The sequence below is a fragment of the Panulirus ornatus genome, chromosome 20, assembly GCF_036320965.1.
Source record: "Panulirus ornatus isolate Po-2019 chromosome 20, ASM3632096v1, whole genome shotgun sequence".
NCBI classification, from domain to species: Eukaryota; Metazoa; Arthropoda; class Malacostraca; order Decapoda; family Palinuridae; genus Panulirus; species Panulirus ornatus.
This window is the reverse complement of record NC_092243.1, coordinates 74,061,710-74,074,659: the sequence shown is the minus strand read 5'-3', so window position 1 is coordinate 74,074,659 and position 12,950 is coordinate 74,061,710. Positions and strand designations below refer to the sequence as shown.

At 40.7% G+C, this 12,950-nt stretch overlaps 1 protein-coding gene across 1 annotated transcript in view; it reads left to right on the top strand.

Annotated features, from left to right (window-relative positions):
• The window catches only part of LOC139756141 (pescadillo homolog), a 77,339-nt gene extending 70,945 nt beyond the window's left edge, over positions 1-6,394 (top strand). Inside the window, exon 10 of the mRNA XM_071675276.1 lies at positions 2,952-6,394. Within this exon, the coding sequence (XP_071531377.1) occupies positions 2,952-3,286 (335 nt within the window). The 3' untranslated portion in view covers positions 3,287-6,394. The remainder of the gene's footprint in view (positions 1-2,951) is intronic.
• The last annotated feature ends 6,556 nt before the right edge of the window (positions 6,395-12,950 follow it).

The window sequence follows — 12,950 nt, the reverse complement described above, 5'->3', positions numbered from 1 at the left end:
TAAGAGAGATGTGTGGAAATAAAAAGAGCGTGGTTGAGAGAGCAGAAGAGGGTGTTTTAAAATGGTTTGGGCACATGGAGAGAATGAGTGAGGAAAGGTTGACCAAGAGGATATATGTGTCGGAGGTGGAGGGAACGAGGAGAAGAGGGAGACCAAATTGGAGGTGGAAAGATGGAGTGAAAAAGATTTTGTGTGATCGGGGCCTGAACATGCAGGAGGGTGAAAGGAGGGCAAGGAATAGAGTGAATTGGAGCGATGTGGTATACAGGGGTTGACGTGCTGTCAGTGGATTGAATCAAGGCATGTGAAGCGTCCGGGGTAAACCATGGAAAGCTGTGTAGGTATGTATATTTGTGTGTGTGGACGTGTGTATGTACATGTGTATGGGGGGGGTTGGGCCATTTCTTTCGTCTGTTTCCTTGCGCTACCTCGCAAACGCGGGAGACAGCGACAAAGTATAAAAAAAAAAAAAAAAAAAAAAAAAAAAAACGATGTTTTGGAAGGAGGTAAATAAAGTGCATAAGACAAGAGAACAAATGGGAACATCGGTGTAGGGGGCAAATGGACAGGTAATAACAAGTAGTGATGAAGTGAGGAGGAGATGGAGTGAATATTTTGAAGGCATGCTGCATGTGTTCAGTGATATAGTGGCAGATGTAGGGTGTTTTGGTTTAGGTGGTGTGCGAAGGTCAGGAAGTGAGAGGGTCAGGAAGAATGGTTTGGTGAACAGAGAAGAGGTAGTGAAAACTTTGCGGAGGATGAATGCTGGCAAGGCGGTGGGTTTGGATGGTATTGCAGTGGAATGTATCAAAAAATTGGGTAACTGTGTTGTTGATTGGTTGGCGAGGATATTCATTGTATGTATGGATCATGGTGAAGTACCTGAGGATTGGTAGAATGCATGCATAGTGCCATTGTACAAAGGGAAAGGGGATAAAGGTAAGTGCTCAAATTACAGAAGCATAAGTTTGTTGAGTATTCCTCAGAAATTGTATGGGAGGGTATTAATTGAGAGGGTAAAGGCATGCGTAGAGCATCAGATTGGGGAAGAGCAGTGTGGTTTCAGAAGTGGTAGAGGATGTGTGGATCAGGTGTTTGCTTTGAAGAATGTATGTGAGAAATAGAAAAACAGATGGATTTGTATGTAGCATTTATGGATCTGGAGAAGGCATATGATAGGGTGGATAAAGATGCGTTTTGGGAGGTTTTAAGAGTATATGGTGTGAGAGGTAAGTTGCTAGAAGTGGTGAAAAGTTTTTACCAAGGATGTAAAGCATGTGGACGAGTAGGAAGAGAGGAAAGTGATTGGTTTCTAGTTAATGTCGGTATGTGGCAGGGGTGTGTGATGTCTCCATGGTTATTTAATTTGTTTATGGATGGGGTGGATAGGGAGGTGAATGCAAGAGTTTTGGAGAGACAGGCAAGTATGCAGTCTGTTATGGATGAGAGGGCTTGGGAAGTCAGTGATTGTTCACTGATGATACAGTGCTGGGGGCTGATTTGGATGAGAAACTGCATAAGTTGGTGACTGAGTTTGGTAAAGTGTGTGAAAGAAGAAAGTTGAGAGTAAATGTGAATAAGAGCAAGGTTATTAGGGTCAGTAGGGTTGAGGGACAAGTTTCTTGGGATGTTAGCTTGAATGGAGAAAAATTGGAGGAAGTGAAGTGTTTTAGATATCTGGGAGTGGACTTAGGAGCGGATGGAACCATGAAAGCGGAAGTGAGTCACCGGGTGGGGAGGGGAGCGAAAGTTCTGGGACTGTTGAAGAATGTGTGGAAGGCGAAAATGTTATCTCGGAGAGCAAAAAATGGGTATGTTTAAAGGAATAGTGGTTCCAACAATGTTATATGGTTGCAAGGCATGGGCTATAGATAGGGTTGTACGGAGGAGGGTGGATATGTTGGAAATGAAATGTTTGAGGACAGTATGTAGTGTGAGATGGTTTGATCGAGTAAGTAATGAAAGGGTAAGAGAGATATGTGGTAATAAAAAGAGTGTGGTTGAGAGAGCAGAAGCGGGTGTGATGAAATGGTTTGGACACATGGAGAGAATGAGTAAGGAAAGATTGACAAAGAGGATAAATGTGTCAGAGGTGGAGGGAAGAAGGAGAAGCAGGAGACCAAATTGGAGGTGGAAGGATGGAGTGAAAAAGATTTTGAGTGGTCGGAGCCTGAACATACGGAAAGGTGAAAGGCGTGTAAGGAATAGTGAATTGGAATGATGTGGTATACCGGGGTCGACGTGCTTTCAGTGAATTGAACCAGGGCATGTAAGGCATCTGGGGTAAACCATGGAAAGGTGTGTAGGGCCTGGATGTGAAAGGGAGCTGTGGTTTTGGTCCATTACACATAACAGCTAGAGACTGAGTGTGAACGAATGTGGCCTTTTTGTATGTTGCTGGCGCTGCCTCATTATTACGTGTGTGGTGGGGTGGGAATGGATTAAGACAGCAAGTATGGATATGTACATGTGTATGTATGTGTACGTTGTAATGAATATATGCGTGTATGGATGTTTATGTACATACGTGTATGTGGGTGGGTTAGGCCATTCCTTCTTGTCTGTTTCCTTGCGCTTCCTCGCTGACGGGGGAGACAGCGGTTGGGTATGAACAATATGATAATGATAGTGATGGTTTATTGTCTTTATTATATTTCAAATAAGTTCTTTATTTGGTTCTTTATTAGTAGCATTATTATTAATATGATCTTTAAGAAACATCTTGGGAAGGAAATTATGTAACAGAAAGATAGGCATCTAGAACATATCTATAGGTAAGCTATAAGAATACGATATGAAACTTTGCCTTATGGAGTCGCATTACATATATAAGTTTCACTGCATTAAGAAAAATTTCTAAACAGGACTTTGGACAATCTTTTCATTGATCAAGTATCATTTTGATTTCTTTGAAATTAAAGAAAAATTCATTTGTAATTTTTTCTTTTCAGTCAAAAAGCAAGTAGGCAAAGCGAAAGTGAAAGGAAAGACAAGAAGAGAAAGAAGAAAAAATCGCCCTAAAGATATGGCTGTGCGTCCAGGTTTACCTGTCCCCATTAAGAAGTCGGCCATAGGGAAGCAGGAATTAGAAGAAAAAAGGCTATCTGTCATGATGATTCCGAGAAAACAGAAGAGAATGTATCGTATCTTGAAAAGGAAGGAAGAAAGACAGGCTGCCAGAGTAAACCAATTGACACAGAAGAGAAAGGCTATTGATGAACTAAAGAAAGGCCAGAGACGAAAGACTTTGAAGATTGTTCAAGAGAAATCAGCTATAAAGAAGTAAAACAAGTTTTCAAGTTTACTGTATGTGTGACGAGCTAGATATCATATGAGGAAGTCAATTAATTTATGGATAATGGACTGGAGATGATTGTTGAAGAAAGTTTCAAATGGAAAGCTTTACATTATCATATGTTAAACAGTTTTTAACAGTATATTGATATATGCAGGAGGGTGAAAGGAGGGCAAGGAATAGAGTGAATTGGATCGATGTGGTATACCGGGGTTGACGTGCTGTCAGTGGATTGAATCAGGGCATGTGAAGCGTCTGGGGTAAACCATGGAAAGCTGTGTAGGTATGTATATTTGCGTGTGTGGACGTATGTTTATACATGTATATGGGGATGGGTTGGGCTATTTGTTTTGTCTGTTTCCTTGCGCTACCTCGCAAACGCGGGAGACAGCGACAAAAAAAAAAATTGATATTGGTCATCTGTTTTTGTGATACATTATTATGAATTATCCTGGGGATAAGGGAGAAAGAATACTTCCCATTATTCCCTGCGTGTCATAGAAGGCAACGAAAAGGGGTGGGAGAGGGGGGCTGGAAATGCACCCTTCCAGTTTTTAGTTTTCTAAAAGAAGGAACAGAGAAGGGGGCCCTAGTGAGGATTTTCCCTCCTTAGGCTCCGTCCTCTGTTCTTGACACTACCTCACTGATGCAGGAAATGGCGAGTGCATGAAATTTTTTTTATAAATCTCTGGAATTAATGTGCTTCATGCTGGTTTTTGATTACATTCCGTCATGACAGAGAAGAGGCATGCAGTATGTTGGAATCACCTAGATCAATAACACTACAGATTGAATCCTAGTTAGCAGAGACACTGACGTGTTCTCCATGAGAAAAGACCCCAGTAAGAAAGTGAGTTAATTTTTTTTTTAACGATAGCACCACAGGGTAGTTTGCTGGATGTTCTCAGACCCATGCTATTTTGTCATCACCACTGTTTTCTCATTTCTGAGGTTGCTAATTGTTCTACTAAGGATTTAATATTCTCAAGATGTTACTGTGTCATCTAATTGATACTTTTAGCTCACCAAGCAGCCTTTAGCTGGTTGATAAAAGTAAAGACAGGTTAGACTAAGACATGGATTCACCAATCCCTTTTAATACATTCACTCACAATTCCAGCATATTCTTATAAAAGTTTATTATTATTTATATTTTATGTCTGTATGGACCCTGATGAAGTGCCTAAGGATTGGTGGAATGCATGCACAGTACCATTGTACAAAGGCAAAGGGGTTAAATGTGAGTGTTCATACTACAGAGGCATAAGTTCGTTGAGTATTCTTGGGAAATTACATGGGAGGGTATTGACAGAGAGCAGTGTAACTTCAGAAGTGGTAGAGGATGTGTGCATCAGGTGTTTGCTTTGAAGAATGTATGAGAGAAATACTTAGAAAAAGAGATGGATTTGTAAGTAGCATTTATGGATCTGGAGAAGACACATGATAGGGTTGATATAGATGCGTTATGGAAGGTTTTAGTTATTGAAGGTTGTAAGAGTATATGGTGTGGGAGGTAAGTTGCTAGAAGTAGTGAAAAGTTTTTACTAAGGATGTAAGGTATGTGTATGAGTAGGAAGAAAGGAGAGTGATTGATTGCCAGTGAATGTTGGTCTGCGGCAGGAGTGTGTAATGTCCCCATGGTTGTTTAATTTGTTTATGGATGGGGTGGTTAGGGAGGTAAATGCAAAAGTTTTAGAGAGAAGGGCGAGTATGCAGTCTGTTGTGGATGAGAGGGCCTGGGAAGTGAGTCATTTGTTGTTCTCCAATGATACAGCTCTAGGGCCCCATTCGTGTGAGAAAATGCAGAGGTTGGTGAACGAGTTTGGAAAAGTATGTGAAAGGGGAAAGTTGAGAGTAAATGTGAATAAGAACAAGGTTAATAGGTTCAGTAGGGCTGAGGGACAAGTTAATTAGGATGTAAGTTTGAATGGAGAAAAATCGGAGGAAGTGAAGTGTTTTAGATATCTGGGAGTGGAGTTAGCAGTGGTTGGAACCATAGAAGTGGGTGAGTCACAGGGTGGGGGAGGGGGTGAAGGTTCTGGGAGCGATGAAGAATGTGTGGAAGGAGAGAATGTTATCTTGGAGCAAAAATGGGTGTGTTTGAAGGAATAGTGGTTCCAGCAGTGTTATATGGTTGCAAGGCATGGGCTATAGATTTTGTGTTCAAATTATTTCAGATTGTACACACACTGCTCTGCAGAGATTAGTGTACTCACCACCTGGTGCTTTGTGGTGTTGGTGTTTGTTTACCATCTCCCATGTGCTTTTTAATGTGTTATGTGCTGGTCTTGAACATATCTATATTTTGTGCACCCTGGATTTCAACTGGGGAGAATGACCCCTTTCAAAGATTGTCAGCATTTTCTTTAGAGCTCTTTGAAGCCTTCTACATCTTGCATGAAGTGCAAGAGGAATGTTTTAAGCCTTGAAAAGATGATGGAGTTGTACAAGAGGCTAGCTAAAGGCAAGTCCAAGGCAGCTTTTATGAAGGACTGTAATATCATTTGTTTATTTTCTTAGATTTATTGACTTTTATAGAATATTTACATATATGGAAGCTGTTTTAAAATATTAAAATTTCTGAATTGTTTTATAAATTAAAAAACTCTAATGACTGGAAATTTTGTCATCCAGAATGAACGAGAAGTGGTGTTTTCAGTGTGGTATGGCCATTGGCCTAAGCATTTTGGGTAACAGAGGTGTTACTGTACTTTCCTTTGAGTTTTCATTCATTCTTTATGTAAGGTCCTAAGTTTCCTCTTTTTGTTTATCTTTTCTTTTATACATGTATGCATTTCTTACCTTAGAAAAGCAGCATCAGGAACTGAACCTTTAAAAAGAAAATTCTGTTCCCTACTTTTAAAAAGCGATGACACAGGAAGCAAAGATTCTCAACCCACTACTCCACTCTAAGTTGCTGCCTATGACACACAAGTAAGAATAGTTTTCCTTCTTCTCTGTCCTCAGGGATGAATATGAATGTATATTTTTATCTTAAATCACTGGTCAGCTTTTGAAGTATGATTATTTAATATAGTTTGTTCAATTCATGTATCAGTATTCATCCGAATAAATGAGAGTTTGGAAGCATAATTTTAACCTGTATTTCAATACTTTAAATCATATTTCTACATTTGTATGAGGCAGCTCAAAACAGTAGCATGGACTCGACACTAATTGGGCTTCATAAACATTATCATCTAAAATTATAATATTTTCACATGTGAATTTATCATGATTTATAAAACCTGTATAACCTGTATAAAACAAGTATGAAGTCTGTTGTGGATGAGAGAGCTTGGGAAGTGAGTCAGTTGTTGTTCGCTGATGATACAGCGCTGGTGGCTGATTCATGTGAGAAACTGCAGAAGCTGGTGACTGAGTTTGGTAAAGTGTGTGAAAGAAGAAAGTTAAGAGTAAATGTGAATAAGAGCAAGGTTATTAGGTACAGTAGGGTTGAGGGTCAAGTCAATTGGGAGGTAAGTTTGAATGGAGAAAAACTGGAGGAAGTAAAGTGTTTTAGGTATCTGGGAGTGGATCTGGCAGCGGATGGAACCATGGAAGCGGAAGTGAATCATAGGGTAGGGGAGGGGGCAAAAATCCTGGGAGCCTTGGAGAATGTGTGGAAGTCGAGAACATTATCTCGGAAAGCAAAAATGGGTTTGTTTGAAGGAATAGTAGTTCCAACAATGTTGTATGGTTACGAGGCGTGGGCTATGGATAGAGTTGTGCGCAGGAGGGTGGATGTGCTGGAAATGAGATGTTTGAGGACAATGTGTGGTGTGAGGTAGTTTGATCGAGTAAGTAATGTAAGGGTAAGAGAGATGTGTGGAAATAAAAAGAGCGTGGTTGAGAGAGCAGAAGAGGGTGTTTTGAAATGGTTTGGGCACATGGAGAGAATGAGTGAGGAAAGATTGACCAAGAGGATATATGTGTCGGAGGTGGAGGGAACGAGGAGAAGTGGGAGACCAAATTGGAGGTGGAAAGATGGAGTGAAAAAGATTTTGTGTGATCAGGGCCTGAACATACAAGAGGGTGAAAGGAGGGCAAGGAATAGAGTGAATTGGATCGATGTGGTATACCGGGGTTGACGTGCTGTCAGTGGATTGAATCAGGGCATGTGAAGCATCTGGGGTAAACCATGGAAAGTTGTATGGGGCCTGGATGTGGAAAGGGAGCTGTGGTTTCGGGCATTATTGCATGACAGCTAGAGACTGAGTGTGAACGAATGGGGCCTTTGTTGTCTTTTCCTAGTGCTACCTCGCACACGAGGGGGGAGGGGGATGGTATTCCATGTGTGGCGAGGTGGCGATGGGAGTGAATGGGGGCACACAGTGTGAATTGTGTGCATGGGTATATATGTATGTGTCTGTGTATGTATATATATGTGTACATTGAGATGTATAGGTATGTATATTTACGTGTGTGTGTTCATTGTGTATGGGGGTGGGTTGGGCCATTTCTTTCGTCTGTTTCCTTGCGCTGCCTCGCAAACGCGGGAGACAGCGGCAAAAAAAAAAAAAAAAAAAAAAACCTGTGGTGTTACTGGACTTTTGTTGCATAAGGTTATATCATGGTTGAAAACTCTCCTTTAGTTAGGTTACATAATTGGGAGTTTTGTCAAAGCACTTTTCATTACAAGAGTCCATCATTTCCCAGCTACAAAAAGTAGTGCAGTCTTAGCTTGCAGAAAACTCTAGAAAAGGATGTCTTGGGTAAGATGATGATCCTTTTGTAGCAAGGGGTTATGGGTTAATTATAGATGAGTAAATAGATAAATAAAATTTGTACAGCAGTTGATCATTGTTTCTTCCCTAATATATCTCATGATTTCAAGATCGTAGGAAGAAAATGTATGCCTTGCCATCACTCTTGCTGTTGCAAATAGCATATTCCGATGCCTCTACCAATTAGGTACAGAGAGCCATAGACCTCAAAATGAAACCATCTCCCTGTGACGTGAACATTGCTTAGATGTATTAACTGATGAATCATAGAATGGAAAAGTGTTGCATATCTTACTTGATAATTGGGAGCAGAATTAGTGCAAATATACTTCAGGGAGTTTGGTTTCTCTTCCCATTTTGCTTTCTTCTGGGGACCACAGTTCTGATATTTCCCATCAGAGATGCTTCTGTCTTCAGATAACAGCAGAATGCCTGCAACTGCTTTTGACAAGATGTTGGTTGATATGGATGGTTGGAATGTGAAAGGAATAATTGATGATGCAAGAGGACTGAAATTAGAGTTACCTCTGGGAAAGGACAGTTAGACAGGTTTGTGGGAGACAGTGTTTATAGGTAGTGGAACCTTAGAGTGAAGGGTGTGAGATCAGGTTTAGAAAGAAAATCTGGAAATGTTAATGAAGGATGACTGATATGAAAAGATGTTTATTGGTAAATGTTTTAGTTTGATATTAGTAGTCATAAAATTCAAGTATAACAAGTTGTGAATGACTTTAATGTTTATTTCTGCTCAATGTAATGATGCAGAGGAAGAAGTTAAAGATACCATGTGGTAAGGATCTAAAAGATCAGTGTAGGATATAGATTCAGGGAAAAAATGTAAGGGATGGGTTAGCTGAATGGATGGGGAGAAACAGTAGAGTTATGAATAGGATTGAATCATGTAGCATAATGCAAATAAACTTTCAAGAGGATGGATGATGATATTGCCAGTGAAAAACATGTTGAGTATTGATAAAGTCATTTATGATAAAACTGAAGCCTACTTTCATAACTAAAGAGAATGCATTAGCATTTAAATGTAAGAAGCCAAGCCTTGAATGTAAAATTTTTGGATTTCATTACAGAAAGGGTAACTCCCAAGAGACTAATGTATTTTTTATCATTAATGGGGTTACCATCCCCTTTAGATTACATAGTGAAATGTATAATCAAATAGGCCTCCAGGCAATCTTTAGGAATATCTATGCAAATACTGTGGTTATGAAATATTTAACAATTATTATACTCAAGATCTCTATTAGGAAACCTGTTCTTTTCCATTATGAAACTTACTTAAAGCACTTGTCTATCACTAATGTTGTCACCATCCCCTTGCTTCATCCACTATGTGTTTTTTATGCTAGCAAACTTAAAACAGTGAATGCACTGAAGCAAAAGTTTACTTTACACTGTGGGGAATATTTTTTTTTTTTTTTTGCTTTGTCGCTGTCTCCCGCATTTGCGAGGTAGCGCAAGGAAACAGATGAAAGAAATGGCCCAACCCACCCCCATACACATGTATATACATACCTACACAGCTTTCCATGGTTTACCCCAGACGCTTCACATGCCCTGATTCAATCCACTGACAGCACGTCAACCCCGGTATACCACATCGATCCAATTCACTCTATTCCTTGCCCTCCTTTCACCCTCCTGCATGTTCAGGCCCCGATCACACAAAATCTTTTTCACTCCATCTTTCCACCTCCAATTTGGTCTCCCACTTCTCCTCGTTCCCTCCACCTCCGACACATATATCCTCTTGGTCAATCTTTCCTCACCATGTGCCCAAACCATTTCAAAACACCCTCTTCTGCTCTCTCAACCACGCTCTTTTTATTTCCACACATCTCTCTTACCCTTACGTTACTTACTCGATCAAACCACCTCACACCACACATTGTCCTCAAACATCTCATTTCCAGCACATCCATCCTCCTGCGCACAACTCTATCCATAGCCCACGCCTCGCAACCATACAACATTGTTGGAACCACTATTTCTTCAAACATACCCATTTTTGCTTTCCGAGATAATGTTCTCGACTTCCACACATTCTCCAAGGCTCCCAGGATTTTCGCCCCCTCCCCCAACCTATGATCCACTTCCGCTTCCATGGTTCCATCCGCTGCTAGATCCACTCCCAGATATCTAAAACACTTTACTTCCTCCAGTTTTTCTCCATTCAAACTTACCTCCCAATTGACTTGACCCTCAACCCTACTGTACCTAATAACCTTGCTCTTATTCACATTTACTTTTAACTTTCTTCTTTCACACACTTTACCAAGCTCAGTCACCAGCTTCTGCAGTTTCTCACATGAATCAGCCACCAGCGCTGTATCATCAGCGAACAACAACTGACTCACTTCCCAAGCTCTCTCATCCCCAACAGACTTCATACTTGCCCCTCTTTCCAAAACTCTTGCATTTACCTCCCTAACAACCCCATCCATAAACAATATATTAGATTATATTCCCACACAAGAGTCTGATTTAAATTTAAACATATGAATGCCATGTAGCTAATGATAGATAATCCACGTGGGAAAGTTTCAGTACCTTTTACCTAAGCCAACTAAGTAATTAGATTTTGGAGTAGCTGAAAACCCCTCTCTTAGAATATTGTAATGGAGAATGATAGAGAAATAATTTCCCTGTCTGTATTTGGATGGACATATCTAAGAATGTTAGGAAAATTTCCCTCATAATTAAGAATGAAGAAGTAAGATTATTAGTGAAAGAGAAAAGAGAGGCATTTGGACGATTTTTGCAGGGAAAAAATGCAAATGAGTGGGAAAGAAAAGAGAAAGGTGCAAGAGGTGAAAAAGAGGGCAAATGAGAGTTGGGGTGAGAGAGTATCATTAAATTTTAGGGAGAATAAAAAGATGTTCTGGAAGAAGGTAAATAAAGTGCGTAAGACAAGGGAGCAAATGGGAACTTCAGTGAAGGGGGCTAAAGGGAAGGTGATAAGTAGTGGTGATGTGAGAAGGAGATGGAGTGAGTTTTTGAAGGTTTGTTGAATGTGTTTGATGATAGAGTGGCAGATATAGGGTGTTTTGGTCGAGGTGGCGTGCAAAGTGAGAGGGTTAGGGAGAATGATTTGGTAAACAGAGAAGAGGTAGTAAAAGCTTTGCAGAAGATGAAAGCCGCCAAGGCAGCAGGTTTGGATGTTATTGCAGTGGAATTTATTAAAAATGGGGGTGACTGTATTGTTGACTGATTGGTAAGGTTATTTAATGTATGTATGATTCATGGTGTGTGTGTGTGTGTGTGTGTATATATATATATATGTATATTATCCCTGGGGATAGGGGTGAAAGAATACTTCCCACGTATTCCTCGCGTGTCGTAGAAAGCGACTAGAGGGGACGGGAGCGGGGGGCCGGAAATCCTCCCCTCCTTGTATTAACTTTCTAAAATGGGAAACAGAAGAAGGAGTCACGCGGGGAGTGCTCATCCTCCTCGAAGGCTCAGAGTGGGGTGCCTAAATGTGTGTGGATGTAACCAAGATGTGAAAAAAGGAGAGATAGGTAGTATGTTTGAGGAAAGGAACCTGGATATTTTGGCTCTGAGTGAAACGAAGCTCAAGGGTAAAGGGGAAGAGTGGTTTGGAAATGTCTGGGGAGTGAAGTCAGGGGTTAGTGAGAGGACAAGAGCAAGGGAAGGAGTAGCAATACTCCTGAAACAGGAGTTGTGGGAGTATGTGATAGAATGTAAGAAAGTAAATTCTCGATTAATATGGGTAAAATTGAAAGTTGATGGAGAGAGGTGGGTGATTATTGGTGCATATGCACCTGGGCATGAGAAGAAAGATCATGAGAGGCAAGTGTTTTGGGAGCAGCTAAATGAGTGTGTTAGCGGTTTTGATGCACGAGACCGGGTTATAGTGATGGGTGATTTGAATGCAAAGGTGAGTAATGTGACAGTTGAGGGAATAATTGGTATGCATGGGGTGTTCAGTGTTGTAAATGGAAATGGTGAAGAGCTTGTAGATTTATGTGCTGAAAAAGGACTGATGATTGGGAATACCTGGTTTAAAAAGCGAGATATACATAAGTATACTTATGTAAGTAGGAGAGATGGCCAGAGAGCGTTATTGGATTACGTGTTAATTGACAGGCGTGCGAAAGAGAGACTTTTGGATGTCAATGTGCTGAGAGGTGCAACTGGAGGGATGTCTGATCATTATCTTGTGGAGGCTAAGGTGAAGATTAGTATGGGTTTTCAGAAAAGAAGAGTGAATGTTGGGGTGAAGAAGGTGGTGAGAGTAAGTGAGCTTGGGAAGGAGACCTGTGTGAAGAAGTATCAGGAGAGACTGTGTACAGAATGGAAAAAGGTGAGAACAATGGAAGTAAGGGGAGTGGGGGAGGAATGGGATGTATTTAGGGAATCAGTGATGGATTGCGCAAAAGATGCTTGTGGCATGAGAAGAGTGGGAGGTGGGCTGTTTAGAAAGGGTAGTGAGTGGTGGGATGAAGAAGTAAGAGTATTAGTGAAAGAGAAGAGAGAGGCATTTGGACGATTTTTGCAGGGAAAAAATGCAATTGAGTGGGAGAAGTATAAAAGAAAGAGACAGGAGGTCAAGAGAAAGGTGCAAGAGGTGAAAAAAAGGGCAAATGAGAGTTGGGGTGAGAGACTATCAGTAAATTTTAGGGAGAATAAAAAGATGTTCTGGAAGGAGGTAAATAGGGTGCGTAAGACAAGGGAGCAAATGGGAACTTCAGTGAAGGGCGTAAATGGGGAGGTGATAACAAGTAGTGGTGATGTGAGAAGGAGATGGAATGAGTATTTTGAAGGTTTGTTGAATGTGTCTGATGACAGAGTGGCAGATATAGGGTGTTTGGGTCGAGGTGGTGTGCAAAGTGAGAGGGTTAGGGAAAATGATTTGGTAAACAGAGAAGAGGTAGTAAAAGCTTTGCGGA